The sequence below is a fragment of the Bos javanicus genome, chromosome 11 (genome assembly GCF_032452875.1).
Source record: "Bos javanicus breed banteng chromosome 11, ARS-OSU_banteng_1.0, whole genome shotgun sequence".
In the NCBI taxonomy this organism is placed as follows: Eukaryota; Metazoa; Chordata; class Mammalia; order Artiodactyla; family Bovidae; genus Bos; species Bos javanicus.
In genome coordinates, this window is record NC_083878.1 from 103,365,174 (window position 1) to 103,385,712 (window position 20,539).

The 20,539-nt window shown below is 60.6% G+C and overlaps 1 protein-coding gene across 4 annotated transcripts; it reads right to left on the reverse strand.

Annotated features, from left to right (window-relative positions):
• Window positions 1-1,884: 1,884 nt before the first annotated feature.
• TMEM250 (transmembrane protein 250) lies at window positions 1,885-7,964 on the reverse strand. Of its 4 annotated transcripts, none has more exons than XM_061434037.1 (2): window positions 5,919-5,991; window positions 1,885-4,174 (listed from the first exon to the last, which is right to left on the reverse strand). In XM_061434037.1, the coding sequence occupies exon 2, from the start codon at window positions 4,051-4,053 to the stop codon at window positions 3,634-3,636; it is 420 nt and encodes a 139-aa protein (XP_061290021.1). In that variant the 5' UTR covers window positions 4,054-4,174; window positions 5,919-5,991; the 3' UTR covers window positions 1,885-3,633. The 4 variants fall into 4 exon arrangements, with proteins under 4 accessions (XP_061290021.1, XP_061290019.1, XP_061290020.1 ...); XM_061434035.1 differs by lacking the exon at window positions 5,919-5,991 and adding an exon at window positions 5,524-5,863; XM_061434036.1 differs by lacking the exon at window positions 5,919-5,991 and adding an exon at window positions 4,953-5,448.
• Window positions 7,965-20,539: the final 12,575 nt, after the last annotated feature.

The window sequence follows — 20,539 nt, forward strand, 5'->3', positions numbered from 1 at the left end:
GGAGAGGACCGACCAGCCTGAGCGGAGGGAAGGAAGCGCTGAGTCAGCACCGAGCCGGCCTCCCTCTGCCAATCAGGCGCCGGAGGGGACAGGGACTCTCAAGGTCAGCGGACGTCAATACCCGCGGGCGTCCCAGTGGACCGCCCTTCCTCCGCCGCAGTGGGGGGCACGCTCCCCCAGAACAGGGGGGCGGGGCGGGGGGCGGCCGCCTGACCCGGCCATCCTCCCGGTGGGGGCTGCGTCCTCCCCCAGGCTGTGCACTCAGGAGGTCAGGGCGGTGGGAGGACATGGCGGTCTGAGTGTGGTCTCCCTCCCAGGGCCAGCAAAAGCGACTCTGGAGCCAAGAGGGTATCTCTGAGGACGCCTTGTCCACCCCCTTGCCCGGGGGCTGACTTCCTCAGATAAACCTCTGGTTTCTAGAAATTCCCTTCTTGCCATGACCCCTCTCCCGCGGTTGCCTCACTTCCCACGGGCAGCCCCTCCCACCCTGCGGGCCAGGGGTACTCCCCAGAGGGAGAGCTCCATGGGTGGCCGGCCAAGAGAGCCCCAGCGCCTGGCCAGGGAGGCCACCACCCAGCCCTCAGGCCCTGCTCTGTGTTCCAGGGGAGCGCCTCCCCGGGCTTCTGCCCCAGCCTTGACCTGCTGCCCTCCCTGCCCAGGGATCACTGCCCCCGAATCTGACTGTCCTCTCTTCGCAGGCCACAGGCCCCGGGTGCCCCGAGTCTCCCAAGCTTGGGCGCTGACCGCTGCCGCCTCCCAGGCCTCGCCCCCCACCCCCGACCCTCCCCAGCTTGCCCTCGGGCACTGTTCCTCCCCTCCCCTGGCCAGCTTCCTTCTTCGTGGTCACTGTGCCTGCCTGCCCCCCTCAGGCCTCCCTGATTCCCACAATCAAGGCCCACTGTCTCCACCACCAACACGCCAACTCGCCCAGAAAGCGGGGAGGGAGGCCAGGCCTGGCGGCCTGTGGGAGCCACGGAAGTTGGGCCTCCCTGAGGCTCAGGCGTGGTAAGGACGAACCTGGGATGGTGCTGCCCGCTGGCACTGGCTCCCCTTGAAGCTGGCATGCCCAAGAGGGGTCTCCCTCCTGGCCAGAGAGCATCGCCCCACCCGAGACTCGGCCAGGCTGTAGCCAACAAACCATACCTCCCGAGGGTCCTCCGGCATGTCTCGAGGACCAAGGCTTCTGTGATGAGTCTACCAACTCTGCCATCAGAAGCAGCTAAACCCCGCGAGGACTCAGGTTGGTTTCCACTGATACATCAAGCCCCACACAATTCCAGGGTTGGCAGCGAGGCCGCCCTGTTGCAGACCCGCAGCTCTCCTTCCAGGGCCGCTTTCTGGCCACCCCGGCTACGGGAGAGGACGTGACCCTCCTCATCACGGGAGTCAGGGAAGCCTTCACTCAATAAAGATAAATAAGAACGTGCATCTCATTTTTCCAATTGCTTTTTGGCTCAACAAGAACCGTACTTGGGTTTTCTGCCAGTATCTCGCCTGCGGGTGTCTTCTCTGAAACTCAGTGCACACTGCATGCGCACGGCCATTCCGGCCCAAGAGGGTATGTCCTGTCTTACAAGGACCATACGCACTCGGTTGTTGAATTCAGCCTCACGACCCTCACCAGGCCCTCCTCGCCCAGCACTGACCAAGTCTCGCGGCCGCCCCCGCCAAGCCCCAAGGGCAAGTGCCAGTGGTGGAACCCCTGGCCTCCGGGCACGGAGGGCCCACTGCAGTCCAGCACAGTGACTCCTTCTCCAGCTTGGTAACGGTTGCTTTTAAGTTTCCCACTGTACTTAAGAAAAAACAGCATCTGTGGTGTTTCGGGCTTGTTATATCCTCTTAAAAAAGGTATACAGCTTTTGAGCTTTAAACAGTCACACCATCAACGTGTTAAAAAAATAAGTTTAATGCAGGTGGCTCGTTTCATGAACAGCTTCACAGGCACTGAGGGCACCGAGCAGCGGGCCCGCACACTGCGCCCCCAGCCCCACGGGCACACGCCCGCCCGGGGCCAGAGTGCCAGCAGTCAACGAACACAAAACAAAGCTTTCAGGAAACAGCAAGATTCAGTGCAAAAGATTCTCTGCAGCGCTGAGAAGTGGGGTCCACACGGATCGGCTCCTCGCCTGCCATCCAGGTAACTCGGACAGACTCGCCCCCCACTCCCTCCGAGGAGCCCACCGCTGACCTTGAGTGGACAATCGCCTGACAGAAGCTGACTACAAATAAAAAAACACGGCTTGCAGCCAAGTTATTTTTTGCTTTCTTAACCTGATTTGGGTTTTTCTTCCAGCGGCACACAACTGCCCTGACAGCCCCTCTGGCCACTAGGCAGCCTGGCCAGACGGGGCTGAAGGAGCCACTGCCTGTGCCTGGGGCTGTGGGGACAACTTGGGGTGGAGCAGCATTAGCCTGCCTGTTGCCCTCCCGTCTGAGGCCCTAAGTCCTGCCTCTGGCTGTTGTCCCAGCTGAATCATTCAGGGTGCCCCTCGCTTGCCTAGGAGGCCCAAGGCCACCCTGGCCTCATCTGATGGAGGCGGGGAAGGGGCGGGGCAAGCCTCTAGGCCTTTGGTATGTTTTCTCTGCAATCGGAACCACCCTGGCCCACATTCACTCTTGCTCTGTACTCCCAGCTGCTCCAACAGCTGCTGAGGCAGGAACAAGGGCCACCGAGTCCCTCACTTGGCGGTCCAGTCTGGTGTACCCGACTCCAAGAGGTGTTTCTTAATGTGCAGCACTCGGGCCACCTCTGATATCTGCTCCTGACACACACATCTTAATCCTGGACGTTCCCTCCAGGGAAGAGGCTGAACCCCCCCACCCCCACAAGCCCCCAAAGCCAGAAATGCACTGAGTTGCCTGCCTCAGAAAGTCACACTTGAAGAGATGACGTCATCTGGCCGACTTGCTCAGCAGACCTGCCTGGGAGGAAGACAGGCGTGCCCTGGAACCAGCACACCCCCTCCTGATCTAACAACCTGCCAAGTGAACCCAGGTGACACGGAAGCCCGGTCTGGGACTCAGGACACCTCGCAGGGTAACATATGGAGGACAGTGTATGGGTTGAGCCAGGACTTGGTGGCCCAGGGCGGAGTGAAGAGCTTGGTGGCAGTGCAGGGCGTCAGCTGGTGGAGCCCGACACTTCCCTAAGGCTGGCGCAGGGGCTGGGGGCGCACAGGAGGGGACAGGGCAGCTGGGAGAGACCCTCCAGGTCTGCACCGGCGCACCACACCCTTCCCAGGGGTCTCTCACACCAACACTGGTGATGCCGGTGTCCTGGAGAGGGGACAGGGACCCGGGCTCTCCAAGTACAGACTGGACCGACGGGTCCCCTCTGGAATTGCTGGGAAAGTGCAGGCGGAACCACAAGCAGGTGGCCCGGGGGATGTTGCACCGAAAGCACACAGAGAAGGGCTGAAGCAAAGACCAGCAGGAGCGAGGCCGCCAGCGTCCCCTTCACAGGAAAGTCTCCGCTCCTTCCGGTCCGAGCCTGAGACCCCTGCGCGCAGGGAGGTCGTTCCTCTGGGACTGGGCAGAAGGGGCCCTGACCAATCCCGGCAGGAAGAGCACCCCTCACAGGTGCAGCTACAGCCAGGTCGCCATCAGCCGCCCCCAGAGGAGCCCGCGGCACCCTTACATGTCCACGAAGACCATGAAGCACCAGCCCAGGCCCCCGACCAGCAGCATGGTCACGTGGATGCCGTAGACCAGCAGCTCGTTGAGGAGGCGGAAGTCCACGCGCCGGCGGCCCAGCAGCAGCAGCAGCGCCGACAGCTTGAGCTGGAAGCGCAGTAGGACGCGGACGCCCAGGTACTGCAGGCAGAAGAGGGCGGCCAGCGCGCCCCACAGCGCGGCCGTGAAGAGGCTGCAGCTGAAGTACAGCAGGAAGCGGATGAAGCCGTAGAGCCAGCGCGCCCGGACGTACACGTCGAAGTTGTTGTACTTGGTGCGGGCCGGGCGGGAGGCGCGAGCCGGGCCACAGGCAGCGTGCAAGCAGGTGGTGTGCGGGCCGTGGAAGGAGCGCACCCGCCGGGGGATGGGCATGACCGGCATCGGGTCCGGACGGCGGCGGTGCTAGCTCGAGGCGGCGGCGGAGTCCCGGCGGCGGTCAGCATAGGCGTCGTGGGCGCCTGGGCCTGGGCGGCCGAGGCTGAGCACCAGGGGAGGCGGGGGCCTGCAGGGAGAGGGACACGAAGAGGAGTCGGGTCAGCCAGGACACAGCCAGGGCTGCCGGGAGACGGAGTCTGGGACTGGAGAGCCACTAAATTATCATTTTCAAAAGGCTGAGGACACTCCGAAGGGACCCACAGTCACGTGGGAACCGAAATTCCACCAGTGACACCAGGAAGAAGGGTCAAGACAGAGGGCGCAGACACCTCCCCCCCGCCCAGTGCAGTCAATGCTAAAAGGAGAGAAAGGGCCTCCCCCTCCCCAGAGGCTAGGTGAGTCCCCTGCAGTGGACTCAGCGTCTGGCTTTTAACTGGGATGCCAAGGCTGCCTGCACTTCTGTGGCTGCTTTATCCAGGGAGAATAAGCCCCTGGGTGGCAACCAGCACAGGACAGGAAGAGGGAGAGGGTGCCCACTGAGCTGACTGGGTCACTCTCTTTAGCAACTTGACAGGCCAAGCGCTGGGGATCAGGCAGCTGGCGCAAGGCTCTGGGCTCCCCCCGCGGCGCCTGAACCCCGGTGCTGTCCTTCACTAGGAGAGTAACCTTGGGCAGGTCACTTCACCCTCTGAGACCATTCCTGCTCTGCACCATGGGGATGCCAGCAGCACTGGGCTCCCAGGGGTGCTGTAGGAAGCAAGCATTACTGGGCAAAGGCTGCCCATGCCTGGCAGAGGAGGAGATGGCAGCCCAGGGCTGGCCAGTGGTGTCATCGCAGGTCATGGGACTGGACCACCAGAGAGGAGAAAATAGCAAGTGGCTCTCTGGCTTTGCCTAGCAACTACCGTTTATAGCTGTGCCTGGGTCGTGGATGGAAAACACAGAACTGGAAGTACAGGATGCGTAAAATCGGAGCGGCAAAGTTGACGACAGGCCCAGGGGAGGCGCTGCCTAGGGCATCGGCCTCCCGTCACGTGGCGTGCAGCCTGGGGGCCTGCAGAGGGGCTCGTGCTAGCTAGCTCCCTCTCCGGCCGCCCACGTGCTGCTCTGGCCAGAGCGGGAGTAAAGGGGAGGCCGGGCGCGTCCACCCTCCCCTGCTCACAGGCCCAGCCCTGCCCGCAGGCTGCAGCCAGAACCAGGTCTGACAGCATCTGATGGCACTTAGACGTCGGTGCTCCTGCGGGGTCGCAGCCGGGTGCGGGCTGCTAGCCATCCTCCCGTTATCCATCTGCCCGCGGGCAACGGGTCTGCGCCACGGGCTTCCAGGTGGGGGGCCGGGGCGACACCCACGCGTCTCCCCAACCCCCGCCCGCTGAGTGCTAGGCCCTCGACCCCCAGAGGCAGGGCCGACCCATGGCGCCCCTGGGAGCCGCCCCCGCCCCACCCCGCCCCGCCCGGGCACCCCCGTCTGCTCACCGGGTGCCCTCTCCGCGCCGGCGTCCCGAGCCGCGAGCCCCCCTGTCCCTCGGGGCTCCAGGAGTTGGGCGGCCGCATGGTGCCGACGGCGCGGCCCGGACCCTCAAGCGTCCCGGCCCGGGGCCGCCCCGAAGGGACAGGGGCTCCCGCGCCCGGCGGCCGGCGGCGTTTGGCCCCGCGTGGGAGCCGTAGCGCCGTCCCTCTGCGGCCACCGTAGGACTTTCCTCACACCGCCCCCGCCGCCCCCCCCCCCCCGCTCCGCCCGGCCGAAACGGACAGCGCCTCCCTTCCCCCTTTTCGGCGTCGACCCCGGGCGCCCGGAACTCGGCGCTTGCCCCCTGAGCGTAAGTGCGTGCGTGCGTGCGTACGCGCCCGACGCGCGGCCCGTGACGTACCCCCGGACAACACCGCCCCAGGTACCCGGTCTGCGCCTCGGCCCGTCCTGCGCAGGCGCAGATAGGGGATCTGCGCATCGGCGCCCCCCCTCCCCCAGCAGCTCCTCTGCGCATGCGCCTCTGTGCCCCAGGCTGTGGGCAGTGCGCAGGAGCGCGCCCTTGGGTCAGTGACGGTCTTGCGGTCTGTAAAGAGCCCTCGGTCGTGGTGCTGCTGGTGTCGGTCCCGGCCCTGCGTGTTGGCCGTCTGGCGAGTCTGGAGCGGAGTGGGGACACCACCCAAGGTCCCCAAATGTAGGGAGTCAGGACGGACTGGTTGACACCACCCACAGATGTCAAGGTCCCATGTAGGGACCCTGGGAGAGAGAGGATGTCGGTGTAGACGTGTTTAAGTGTTTTAATCCGGTCGAGGTCGGGGTAGGGGAAACAACGCTCCTTGGATGTAGTTGGCAAGTTCCACCTGAGTTCTGTCGGGTGTGGAGAATCTGTTTCCACACGTGGAAGAAGCTGGTTGCACCCCCAGTGCCTGGGGTCCTGGTCTTGGTCGTTGTTTTTGCCACCGGTTGCTCTAGTAGAGGCCAGTTCCTCGGGCATCCGTTACCGAAGACAGTTGGGTATTGACCTCCCCTTGGCTGACCCTCCAGGGCTGGAGCCCCTACCTGCCAGCACCGGCACCAGGCGTGCACGTCCTGACCCCAGCCAGCCCTCGCCCCGCCCTGTCCTAGGGGTGGAGCATGGTGCCTGGGAACACGCATGGTGGTTCTGTCCCTTCAGCTGCCGCTCTGCTGGTGAGGAGAGTCTGACGCGGTCATGGTGGAGAGGGGAGGAAGGGGCCCAGATCAGGTCAGGGGGCAGCAGGAGAGGATGGAAGAGAAGAAGTGATTCTTAAACTGCATCTTCTCTGTGGCTGGGCCTCTGCAGTTGATCCCTGCTTTGTACCCTAACCCAGGGTGCTGGTTTTCTTCCCCAGACCTGCGTCCAGCCCTGTCCCTTGGAGACGCCCTGTCCAGGCCCCCTCCTCAGCCCTGTGAGGAGGCCCCCTTGCTCCTGTCCTTGTCCCTTCACACTAGCTTTTTCTGTCCCTCTGCCTCACCCAGTGAGCTCCTATTCACCCTTTAAAACCCCAGTCACTATCCCCACCTCTGGGAGACCGCCTCCAACTGTGTGCCACCCCTTCCCTGGCCACCCCCTCCCCTTGGTGGGAATTAGTGGTTCTGACTAATCTCAACCATACCCTTTCTCCACCTCAAAAGCTCAAAGATTCGTTGATGGATCGGCCTCTCCCACTGGCTCAGTTTCCTTACCACAGGCAACACGATAAGATAGATGTCTCTCTACGTCATGATCTAGTCCACACACTCACACGATTAAACAACTCCAGAAGCTTCACAAACTGCACTTCTCCTGACCACACACTCTGCTACGTTCTGTTGTTAATTCATTCAGTAGACGGGCTGGAAGCTGCCGTATCTGCAGCCTGACCACCGCCAGGTCCAGAGCCACGAGGATGAAGATGAGGCTGTGTCCTCAGGGCCAGCTCAGTGGCAGGGCCGGGGGAGACCCCCGACGTGTGCTGTGGGTTTTCGCAGGCTGCCCCTGGCGGGGTAGGGGGGACCGGCCAGCGGGGGCTCCCTCATGTTGCTATCCTCTCAGGCACCCCGCTCCCCCCCCCCACGTCAGGAGGACATCTGTGATGTGGGCGGTGGCCGGGCGCCACCTGCTGGAACAGTGCACGAGGTGTCACAGAGCCAGGCCTGAGACCCAGTGAAGGGTCCGAGAAGGGCCTGAGTCCATCGGGGCTTTGAGCTGTAAACCAGGCCGAGTCCCAGCAGCTCCCAGTTGTCTGTGGAGCTACGGTGGAGCTGAGCAGCCTCGTGCCGCAGAGGCCCATTGGCCTACCCTCCCCTCTCTGCCTTTGCAAAAACCTAGTTTGCCCCTGCTTTAAACAAGCGTTTGTCACACGGCTCACAGAGAATGGTAAATGGGCAGACCACCAGGTTGGGACTGTCTTAGCCACCCCCACCCTCCACTGTCCCTGTGCTTGCTGGGGAGCAAGGATCCGGTCACTCCAGGGGCCAGACATGGAATGACTCTTTGCCACCCAGGACAGTAGAGGCTGAGTGACCCCTGACATCAGGCTGCCCTGCAGGTTTGGGTGTGGGGAGGGACCGACCTCTCTGCAGTCATGTTCTAACTGTCCGGTCCTCAGGCGGGGCTGGTGTGACCTCCCACCCCGGGACGGTGGGTTTAATCCTCACAAGGGCCCCAACAGCGTAGCCTTCAGCAATTGTGGAGTCCTTGTGAGCGGTCCTACAGTCACCTCGCCATCAAGAGACGGACCACCATATGACCCAGCAGCGCCACTCCTGGACATACGGGCGGACAAAACTCTAATTCAAAAAGATACCTGCACGCCAGTGTTCATGGCAGCACGACTCACAATAGCCGGGACGTGGAATCAACTAAATGTCCATCGACAGAGGAATGGATACAGAAAACGTGGTGTGTATATACTCGGTCACAAAAAAGAATGACATGCCATTTGCAGCAACATGGACGGACCTAGAGATGATCATACCAAAGGTCAGACAGAGAAAGACAAATACCATAAGATGTGGAATCTAAAATACGACACCAACGTATGTGTGTGAAACGGAAGCAGACTCAGGAGCACAGGGAACAGACTGGCGGTTGCCCCGGGGAGGGCGTTGGGAGAGGGCTGGAGCGGGGGTTGGGGTCAGCAGCGAAGCTCCTATAGAGAGTGGCTAGACAGCAAGGTGCTCCTGTACAGGACAGGGAACTGTAGTCAGTATCCGAAGGTAAATCATCATGGAAAAGAATATTTTAAAAAAGGATAGTTAGAAAAAAAAGAATGTGTGGAAATGATTTTGTGCTCGAGGGAGTAAAACTAAAAACCACCACCACCAAAAAAAAAAAGTTGGAGTCGACGAATTCCCTCCCCTCGGCTCTGGGCTGCCTTAGTGACCAGATCCTGAGGCCACGTGACACTGTGTGATTCCAGGCTGTGCAGCCTCGTCCTCAGCCTCGGGGACGCTCTTGGAAGCCCCAGTCATGGCGCCCTGAGACTCGGGCCCACGTGGGGCACCGGGCCAGCCCATCATGGGTGGCCCCGCTGAGCTCCGCCTTGGGGCATCCCACCCGTGAGTGGGTGACTCTCTGGGGGATTTTGACCCCAGCTCTCTGGGTCACTCGTCCGCTTGAGACTGCCCGGCTGAGCCCCCAGGTGGCACAGAGCAGGGAAGCCCTGTCTGGGCCCTGTGAGCACAATGAAACGGGTGCTGTTTTACCACGCCAGGGTGGGGAGGTTGGTCACATCCCCCAGTGGTTTGAGCGAACGTGTCATTTCAAATCCTCATCACCGCCTTCAAGGGAAGTCGTCTTGCCTCCACTTTTACAGATGAGGAAAGAGGTTTTTTTAGTTCAAGTCAGGCCTGACTCCCAAACCTGGGGTGAACCCACCACCCACACCGCCCGTGCTAACACAGGCACGCGTACTGGCCGTCTCCTCCAGGCCCTGCAGACATCTCTGTTGATCGGCACTGGTCTCACTCCCTTCCTGGTCCTTGGTTACGGAACCCCAGCCTATCTGGGCGGCCTCTCATCCCTGACGTGACTCCTCCTTTACCCCCGTGACCCCGGAGAGGACACCCCTCTCCTCCAGGTGGACCCTGGCCGGTGTGTCACGAGGGCCGGCTGAGCCCCCAGAGGTTACCACAGACTTGTGTGTGCAGGCGTGTGCGCTCAGTCACGTGTGACTCTTTGCGACCCCATGGACTGTAGCCCGCCAGGCTCCTCTGTCCATGGGATTCTCCAGGCAAGAATACAAGGGGTTGCCATTCCCTTCTCCAGGGGATCTTCCCGACCTAGGGATTGAACTTGCGTTTCCTGCATTGGCAGGCAGATTTTTTCACCTCTGAGCCACCAGGGACGCCACAGACCCCGTGGACGGCGTTTACAGAGGGCAGAGCGGCGTCAGATCGTGAGCTGCTGCAGCCCCATCCTGCTGCTCCGGCTCTGGTCCACCAGTTTCTAACTGGGCAGAGTCCTCTGTGCCGCTGGCTCGTGTCTCCGAGACAGTTGGGGAGGGGCGCAGGGCCCCCCTCCCGCCTCGGCCTCTCCTCCTCCTGACTCCCCCACCAGCTGGCTGTCCTCCATTCTTCTAAGTCCAAGGCTGGCATGACCTGGCCACTCGGTCTCAGCATGCTGTTGCCTGGCAGGGAGGCTTCCCATGCCCACGCCCCCATCCCACCCCCTGTAGCCCCAGTGTCTGGCCCACCACAGGCCCAGTTCTGCTTGCGTTCGTTGGTTGGTTGTTTGGTTGATGAAGTGCCTGCCCTGTACTGGGCATCCAAAACTGGGGATACAGGTGGGGGGAGTGGCCTCAGCCTGGTATCGCCCAGTGACATCCACGGGCATCAGCTTGCCCGGCTCCATTCCGGCCTGCCTGGGTGCCCAGTGCAGGGGTAAGGGGCATTGGAGGGAAAGCAGATGGAGCTGGACACTGGCTACAGGCTTGGGGGTGGTGAGGAGGGCGGGCTGGACCGGCACCTGGATTATAGTTTATCGGTGACAGTCTTGCCCTGATTTCAGAAGTGTGTCCAGCGCCCCCGCCCACCTCCCCCAGGCTCCTCAGTGGGTGGGCTAATCTACGTAACCTCCCTAGGTGTCCAGCCTCCACCTGTGAGCTGGAGGTCTCATCCCCAGTGGCTGTGAGTGAGGACCTCAGGGTGCAGAGTCCACGCGGAGCTGCTAGGGTCTGAGCTCCCAGACTGGGACTCAGCCTCTCACCGTGGGAAGGAGGAGACCACATAGCCCGGCGTCTTGGTGGCCTTGGTTTCCTCCTGGGCAGTATGCTTGCCGTCTCACGGACGTGCCCTCCTAAGACCCAGACTCAGGCCGAGAAGCCGGCAGGCAAGGCGTGTGTTCAAGGTCATCGCCCACAGTGGTTTGGCCCCTTCCTGCACCCACGGCCCCAGTCCCCGGCCCAGGTTGTATTTCCTCCTGTGCTAATTTCACAAAAGACACAGCTCACACTCCTGTTGATTGAACAGTTTTGTGCTGACAGGAGGGAAGATTGGTGGCAGAGTTATCATCCCCCAGAGCGTGGGCGATTTGTCTGGCTCGGAGGAGCCCCGGCGGGGTGGATATGTTTTATGGCAGGCCTGGAAGACAAACACAGGCATTTATATGTCACTTGTTGCAATATAAATGCTAACTTGTACTTCGTTCAAAACTTTTAATGAATTGTATACGTTCCAGAAGATTTACAGGGTGAGCGCAGTGGCTCAAAATGTTACTTTTAACATATTTGTCAGTTTGGCAACAGCACCAAAAAAACCTGGAGGATATTGCGTTCAGAAATAAATCATAAATAGATGCATCTTAAAAGAGGTTTATTTTGGTCGTTAATGGTTGATGGGCCCCCCAGTGCAGGATTTAAAGGTAAATTATGCAAAATCAAAAATAAACCTTATAATACTTCATCAAACATGCATAAAACTGTCAGGCCCAAATAAATTCTCTCAATTAACTTGCTTCAGATTGTGATTGCATTTGCTAATTTAATCAGCTCCAGAATAATCTGGAAGCCCAGAAATGATGGATGGCTGTGCGGGCACGCCCCGGGGAGCAGGGCAGAGCCAGCCTGGACAGGACTGGGAGGTCAAGGCCCGCCTCTCCCCTGGGCAGCCTTTCCCATTCCCATCTTGGCGGCGAAGCCAGTCAGCCAGGCCCTCTGCTCACGTCCCCGTTAGCTGCTGCCCTGGGGCTGCGGTGGTGGCCTTCGCGCGTGTCACCTGGTTCGCCAGGCCTGGACGTCACCACCAGGAACCACACCCACTCTGGTCTGGCCTGGCTCCAGAAGCCCCAGCGCTCACGCCATCGATGTGGGTGCCGGCTCCTTAGTCTTTTCTAGAACAAAGGGAAGTGGGACGGACTGGGAATGGTTCTCTCAGGATCTGCCCATTTCTCCCTTTGATTCTTGATTAAATGAAGGTTTTTTAATTAAACTGTGTTTTACCCATTTCGTGGGGGAGGGTGGTGGCAGGCCATCAGGTAGGGGTGGACCCGTGCCCTGGGCCAAGGCCTGAAGGGGGAGGAGGTGTCCTCTGCTCGAGGCCTGACCCAAGGCAGGCACGGAGCTGAGCTCACCAAGCGCGCTGTGCGGTGTAGACCCGGGCAGTCTCGTCTCCCCATCACTTTGCTTCCAGTCTGACGGAGCTGTGTGCCCATTTCTCTTGGTACCTGCCGGAGACTGTCTCATACAACGAGACCATCCAGACTGGAGAAGTCACCAAGGAGACCTCCACAAAGCTTTATGCTTTAAGGGAGGACTGTGTCTTTGTGGAGGGTCTTTGTTTCTTTCTTGTAAAATCTGGTGAGTCTGTTTCAACCAGAACCACACCTGCTTCTTGTGTAATTCTAGCAGATGAGAAAGGAAAGCACCCACAAACACGGAGAGAGAGGGAGGCTGGTGTGCACCTGTGGGGCTGAACAGGGGTTCGTGGGCCACTCGGGGCTTCAGTCTGAGCTCCTGACTGATGCCCGGATCTCGGGACCCCACCTCGGGACCCCCACCCCACCCCAGAGCCCCACGTTTTGGCAGAGGGCCTCTCTTAACCATCAGCACACTCTGTGTCTTCCCTGCTTCCCCAGCTGCCCTGTTTGGTCCCTTGGGGACCAGCCTGGCTCTGCCCTGGGACACAGGAGGACACGCTATGTTCCTTGGCGCCTGCTTTCTGCTGGCAAAGGGCTCTAGTATTTTGTTTTTCAGAAGTGGGACTCTGTTAGGCACCTGGGTTTGCGTCCTGCTACCCGTCCATCCTAAAGGAAATCAAGTGAATGTGAATTGGCAGGACTGAGGCTGAAGCTGAAGCTCCGATACTTTGGCCACCTCATGCAAAGAGCTGACTCCTTAAAAGAAGACCCCGATGCTGGAAAAGATTGAAGGCAGGAGGAGAAGAGAATAACAGAGGATGAGATGGCTGGATGGCATCACCAACTCTGGGAGATGATGAAGGACAAGGAAGCTTGGCATGCTGCCATCCATGGGGGCTGCAAAGAGTCAGACACGGCTAAGTGACTGCACAACTCTCCCACTTGGCCTTTCAAAAGGAACATTTTCCATGACAGCAGCCACTCTTCATAGATCTGGACCCGTGTATCCCAGCACACGATGTTCTGTCACTTACCTCATCATTCCTCTCTGACCGGACACGGGCACTGACCCCAGTGTTTTGGTATCGTGCACAGTTCTGTGATGGACACCCTGGCACGTAAAGCTGGGTGCACATCCATTTCTCTTCCCTTGGGATGGAGTGCGGATGCTGGCCAACTTCTTAGAGCCCCTGACAATTGTCGTGGCTGGACACCTGCTGTCTCTGCAGCCACAGAAGAGTGAGGGTCGAGGCTCTGGGCTGGTGGCGGGGACTCCCCACCTGAGGCTCTGCCTTTGCCACCCCTCGCCTGCTCTTGCCAATACAGGCGCAGGCTCCTGGGAATGGGGTCATGTTTGCTGTTATTTAGTCAGTAGTGTCCGACTCTGCGACTCGCTGGACTGAAGCCCGCCAGGCTCCTCTGTCCATGGGATCTCCCAGGCGAGAATACTGGAGGGGGGTGCCATTACCTTATCCAGGGAGTCTTTCCCACCCACGGATGGAACCTGAGTCTCCTACATTTCAGCCAGATTCTTTACTGCAAACCCCCGAGTGTCCATGCCTCGGAGGAAAGCTGTAAGCTGCTTGTCCTGGGGCTTCAGCGGAGTGGGCTTCTGTAGAAGCGCAAAGGGTGGTGGTCTGAGACACGGCAGAGGGGGACACTTATTTGGAACACGGTGTCTGAGCTCAGGATGGTCTCAGCAAATTCACTGAGGGCCACTGAGGTCAAAGAACAGCGTGCTTCCTGGATGGTCCGCCCATAGGGCACCGAACTCACTCAGCAAAAGATGGGCCCCGGAGAACACTGTGCTCAGTGGAATGAGTCAGCACGGCAGACAAGGATTGTGTGATCCCACTCGTGGGAGGGCAAGGTGGTGAAGAATCGGCCTGCCAATGCAGGAGACATGAGACTGGGGCTCGATCCCTGGGTTGGAAAGATCTCCTGGAGGAGGGCATGGCAACCCACTCCAATATTCTTGCCTGGAGAGTCCCATGGACCAAGGAGCCTGGTGGGCTACAGTCCACGGGGTCACAAAGAGTCTGACATGACTGAACGGACTTAGCACACAGGCACGCACACAGGGGGTCAGACCCTACAGAGACCGGAAGTAGATGGTGTGGCCAGGGCTGGGGCAAGGGAGGGGGCGTGAGGCTTTAACAGGGACAGAGTGTCAGTTTGAGAAAGTTCTGGAAATGGACGGTGGTGACGGTGGCACAACAATGGGCATGGACTCAGTGCCACTGAACCGTGCACTTAAAAATGGTTACGATCATAAGGCTTGTGTTATGTGTTTTTGATAATTTAACTTATCCCATATGGATCTAGGTTTTTTCAGTTAATAACTATGTCATATGGTGGATGTCCTTGTCCTGGTTTCCTTGGGGGTTTTTTGGGCACGTGGGATCTTAGTTGCCCAAGCAGGGACTGAACCCACTCCCCCTGCGGTGGAAGCTCAGAGTCCGAACCACCTGACTGACAGGAAATTCTCCTGGGTTGTGTATATTTTATCACAATAAAAAGGAAAAGAAAAAGAGAGGGCATTAAAAACATATATTCCTAAGTGCTTTTGAGTTTGCATAAGAGGCCCTGGAAGAGTGCTGTCCCTGTGTGGATGGTGGGCTTCGGGCCTGACGTCCCAGCCCGACCTCAGCCCTCACACAGGCCGAGTGGGTGGCCTTGTGCAGATGTCCACTGAGGTGTGCATGCGTCCCTGCCAGGTTAATGCCTTTGAAACTGACCTGTCCCTCCCCATCACACCAGATATCCTTCCAGATGTTTCCAGCCAACTCCTGCAGCTGCCTCCACTGGGACTCTGAGCTTCTTTCTGCGCCTCTAGAAGCTCTCCAGCCTGGTTAAGGGTCCTAGACCTTCCAGCCCTGCTGGGGTTTGAGAATTTAGCGCAAGGAAATAAATGAACCTGGGGAGGGACAGAAGCTTCCGTCAATACGTGCCCCTGGAGGCAGGCCTGTGCTGGGGGATCCCGGCCCCATCCAGCTTCCTGGCTGGCAGAGACAGCAGCCCCAGCCTGGGTGGCGCTCACCTGGCCAGGTTCCTCGTGGGGTCCCCGCTCTATGGAGATGCAAGGCTCCTGGACTCTGAGATTCCAGCATGGAGGCGCTGTGAGCAGTAAAAGGGTCCTAGGGACTGGCCTGTTGACCCTCCGGGAAGAACAGCAAAAGCTGCGTGCCCCTCTCCCCACCCCCATCCCCCACCGCCCAGAAACTGCCTCTGGGTCCCGGGGTCAGTGTCCCCCATGAAGGGACGCTCCTGAACCCATTCACCAAGCACTGGCGGGTCCAGAGCGCCCTCGGGGCCTTCCTGGCCTGGCTGCATCTCTGAGGTCTCAGCACCCATGGAGCACCCTCCTCCGTCGGGGGTGGGGGCAGGCCACGCAAGCATCAGCTCTTATCAGTGCCCGGCTGACGCTGAAGCGGACCAGGGCACCTCCCTCCATCACCTCCACCCCCCTGTCCAAGGGCCCTGAGAGCCGTGCTGCCTGAGAATGCTCAGGGTCTCAGGCCCAGGACTCAGGCGGCGGATCCAGCGTGTCCTAAAGGCGGCCACAAACTGGCTCATGTGCACTCACCTTGTGTGTCGATGCTGTGTGGCATACTCAGTGGGGCTCCCCTCTCCCATGGTCTGGGTCTGAAGGGACAGCCTCCCGCAGCCCTCCCTGCCCGCTCCCAGGAGTTAAGGGCAGGTGGCTGGCAAGGGCCCTTTCCCTTATGGGCTGATGGTCCCGGCGCTTGTTCCCTTCATTTAATGGAGACAGTCATAGCATCAACTCTCATTACAGGGCAGCGAACCACTGTCACCGACCTAAGAGTGTGTGAACCGAGGTCCACCATCGTTTTATAACCGGCAGAGGAAGAAAACATACTGCCAAACACTCACCCTCCTGCCGGTAAGAACAAGGACAGGTGAGCGTCTCAAAGGAGCAGGTGCGCACCTCCGCGCCTGCGCAGTGAGGCAGCTCAGCCCCGAGGGCGTGGGTGATGGAGCCGCAGCACCGGAGGCCTGGCCCGCCCTGGGGGTGGGGGGACAGAGGCGCCCGCAGCTCTGCTGCCCGGGCTCAGCCTGGCTGGTGCGCGCGGCGGCCGGCAGGGAGCGCCCCCGGGCCGGGATGCGCGCTCGGGCGGCGGCAGAGGTCTCCCCGAGGCAGCGCGGGCGCCGGGCGACCGGAGCACGCCAGGCACCCCTGCCCACCACCGCTGACCGCGCAGGACGCCGGGGCCCCCCTGCGCACCCCGCGCACCCGGAGGCACGCTGGAGCATCCCGGCGCCGGGCGTCGCCTGCGCTCCCCGTCGCCGGTCTCTCTCGGGCCCTGGGGCGTCAGCAAGAGGAGGGGTGCGCTGCTGCGAGTCGGGTGCAGCCGCACCAGGAGCCCAGGCTTTTTTTTGAGGGGGCGGTGAACAGAGCGCTGATCCCAGGAGGAACTCGTATCCCCCTGTACATGGGGACCCCGGGACCAGGGCAAGTGGGGGCACTCGGAGGTGGGGGGCGAAGGCAGCGCCAAGAGGAGGGCTATGCGTCCTGACCCGGCCACTCCAGGGTCCCCACCCGCCCTTCGGACCGGCCGAGAGACCTCCCTGGACGGACCCACTCCGTCGGGGGGGGAGGGGGGGAGGCGTGTCTCCCTCCCGCCGAGAACCGCGCTCCTCCGGCGGCGCTAGGGGGCGGCCTCTCCCTTTCCACCGGCTTCTGGGACACCTGGTTCTCCGGATCCGCGGGGATGGGGGTGGGCGGGCTCGCTCCGCAGCCCCACCTTCAGCGCTGAGAACCTCCCACCCCCAGCGGCCTTCCTCCTGAAACAGGATGAGCCATCATCAGATGCGGCGTAGGGGGTGGGGACAGGGACACCCCTGATGGGGGATGCCTCTCAACAGAGGCCTGGGCTTTTGTGTAGAGAGGAGACAGACAGACAGACACGCACACGCAGAGAAGGGACGGGGGAAGAAGCCTGACTGCACAGGTCCAGGACGGGTAAGGCGGGGCTGGGGTCCTGGCTCCAGGAGGTTGATAAACTAGTCCCCTCTTGCCAGGGTGGAGGCGCCCCCACCTCGAAGGGATGGGCATTATGAGCCCCCCTATTAAAGGAGGCGAATGGGGCTGCTCCCACGCTAGTCTGGACCCCGGAGGCGGGGAACGCTGTAAGGCTGCTGAGAATGTTGGGGGGTGGGGGCCATCAGCCTTGCAGGAGCGAACCACAGATTTCCCGGCCCAGGTGTCTGGTGGGTGGTCTCCCAGCTCTGGTTAAGTGACTCCGGCTCCCCTCCCCCAGGGAGTTTGGGGCATAGCCTGGGTCTGCCCCCACCCCAGACAGCCCCACCTCTGCCCACCGTGTCTGGAAAGCTCCTCAGGTTTGAGACACACGTCTCTTGGGCAGAGGAGTCTTCTAGGTACAAGGGAGACCTGCAGACCTGCGCGCCTGAGAAGGGTAGCTCATTAGGTCTGGGGCGACCTCCGGCTGAGCTAAGAAAGGCTTCTCATAAATAGTTCTGCAGAAGCACTTCAGTTAAAAAGTGAGCCCTGATGGGGTCACTTTAGGTGTGTATATGTGGACCATCATTTTAGAGCAGTTACAGGCTCACGGCAAACATTGAAAGGGAGGTACAGAGATGGCCCGCATGCCCCCCAACCAAGTGCGCACCCTCCCCTGTTATCTCCCACCGGAGCCATCCATTGATTACAGTTGACGAGCCCATGTTGACAGTCAGCATCACCCAAAGTCCGCAGTGTCGTAGGGTCCACTCTCAGAGTCTTGCGTTCTAAGGGCTTGGACCAGTATGATGTCCTGCGTCCACCACTGGAGCATCACACAGAACCGTTTCGCTGCCGTAAAGTTCCTGTGCTCCTCCTGCTCAGCCCTCCCCTTACTCGGGCTGATCCCCGGCTTTCTCCTTTCCTTCTGGAGTCTCTCTAGGGAGTCTGGCCAGGCCGGGTCCAGGATTCGCACACTTGGATGACGAGACGTGGCTTCGGGAATGAAGGAACGCGTGCCCTCAGGACAGGCCAGCCAGGCAGAGACTGACCACTGACCTCGGCACGCAGGTCCCGGAGGCAGCACCAGCCTCCACGCAGAGGACCCACTCCTGGGAAGCAAGGCTTAGCCACGTCCTTCGGTTGGCCAGCCGGGCAGCACAGTGGCCCCTCCATGGGGCTGAATCGTGGCCCTCCTGAGCTGTTTGGTTGTAAATAGCCAAATGGAAGAACCAGGACAGGGAGAACTGTAGGCCACTGAGAGGCAAGGTGCCCGGCTGGCTCCCGGTCAAGGTGGGAGAGCCTACAGCAGGGGTCACGCAGTGCCGAGCGGCTGCTCCGAGGGGGGCAGTCCGCTTGTGTGTCCAGTGGCGCCCCCTGGCGCGCCTGCCTGGCTGGCCTCGCTTGCTGCTGTGCCCGCTTTCTTTTGCCGAGCGCATGAATGATTCCATGGATGAACAAATGCTTCCTCCCGTGCGTCGACTGCTGCCCTGGGGGCAGGACCGGAGGCCGCACCAGCTGGCTGTCAGAACCATGGGGAGACAGCGTGGCTCACCTGTGCCCCCCGCCCCGCCCCAGGGCCACTTATCTGCAGACAGGGTCTCCGAGGGAGCCAGAGCTCCACAAAGGCCCTCCTACATTTGACCAGCCACGGAATCCTCAGCCCCTCCTGCCAGCTCATGGTAACAGCTTGGGGAACCGTCCCCCCGGGGTGGGGGCATGCTGCCCAGCCCTGGCTGGACGCGGGCACAGGGGCGAGGCACTCCATTAACATTGCCGCAGGGTCCCGCGACTGTTGATATCAGCACTTCAGGGTTATTTATGAATTCATCTATTTGCCGGGACAAGCTTTTCTGCATTCGGTTGCCATGGTTGCCTTAAAGCCAGTATCTTATTAATTCTGCATGTTATGAAATAAATTTAGATCAGACAATCGCAGTGAAGGTTCTTTTTTTTTTTATTGTGCTGTTTAGTTCTTGACGCCCAGGGTAGGACGTTTCCAGCTCAGAGAGTCAGCATCAATCAGGTTCTGGGGGCCTGGGTGGGGTGCAGGGACGTGCTCCTGAGCCCAGGGCCTGAGGACGGGGTGGGGAGGGGGGCAGGGAACTGCACAGGGGAAGGGAGAGGCCGGAGGGACGCAGGTGGCCTGGCCACTCCTGCAGGGGTCCCACAGCTGGATGCACAAAGCCATCAGGGCGGGAGGTTGGGTTCCCTCTAGATGTTTCAGCTGGGACTGTGAGCTGGAATCAGACCGCTGGTGCTAAGGGTGTAGAGTGAGGGGCCTGCTCCGGGCCCTGGGGCCGCCCGGGACGGCGAGTGGGCATTCAGCAGAAACAGCATGCGCCTCCTGAGGTCATGAGCCCAGGAGGCGGGGACTGAAGGGTCTGGAGGGGCACTCCTGGGACCTCTTAGTCAACTTGGCTGCTTTGATTTGAGTTCCCATCCATTACCTACCCAGGATGATCTTTGATCTGCCTGGCCACCTCAGGAAACACCACTGTTAAACCTCTGATTTACAGAAGAGACAAAAGGTCACAAGCACAGTTCTGTGATGGCTGGATGACTGGATGCAAGTCTATTCTCTGCCCAGGGCCCTCTAGGGCCCTTCCCCAGCCTCTGAAGTAAAGCCTCCACTTGCACCCCTGCAAAGCCCCCAGGCCTGTTCCCCTGGCCCCCTGCCGCCCAGGCAGCCATCCCTTCCCACTCCCTCCATGGAGTTCAGTGCCTGGGGCGGGGCAGTGGGCGGTCTGAGGCCCCGTGGGGCTGGTACCCAGCGTCCAGACTCTGGCACAGACCTTCTATGGGCGCATTACAGCTCTGGCCAGGCCAGGACTTTGCTTCTGCTGATGGCTAAGACGCTGGGCTCAGGGCCAGGAGAGCATGAGGAGCCCAGATGGGCAGGGGACGATGAGTGGGTGGAGGGGGACCCTGCCTGGGGCTCTGCAGGGAGCTGTAGGCATAAAGGACCAGGCTGGATGTGGGTGCCAATGAGACCCAGGAGACGCGGCCGCCTTAAGAAGCGGGGCTGGCCGGACTCGGTTGCCCGGGGCCCTGGGCCCAGCATTGAGGTTGCCCTGCAACCTCGAGCTGCCGCTGGCTCTCGGAGGCCTCGGCTCCTCTGTCAAATGGCCAGGCGACTCCAGGGTCTTTTCAGCTGGGCCAGGAGACGTTGAGCGTCTGCAGGGCGACACCGTTCCGTCATCACACCTGCTGTCCTGAAGCACCACGCCACGACCCCGGCCGCTGCGGGCAGCCCGTCCATTACCCGCCCCCTGAGCAGCACCGACGTGGGCTCCTCAGATGCTCCCAGCCCCCCCTGGGCCAGATCAGAGCATTGACAGAGCTGGGCTTGCCCTTTAATTAAGCTTCCTTTAATTAAAAACCTGGGGTTCGTTATTAGACTTGGTAATTGATTTAATTTTCTGTGGAATCCGAGCGCCAAACTCCTCCATCCTGTGCGCTCCCG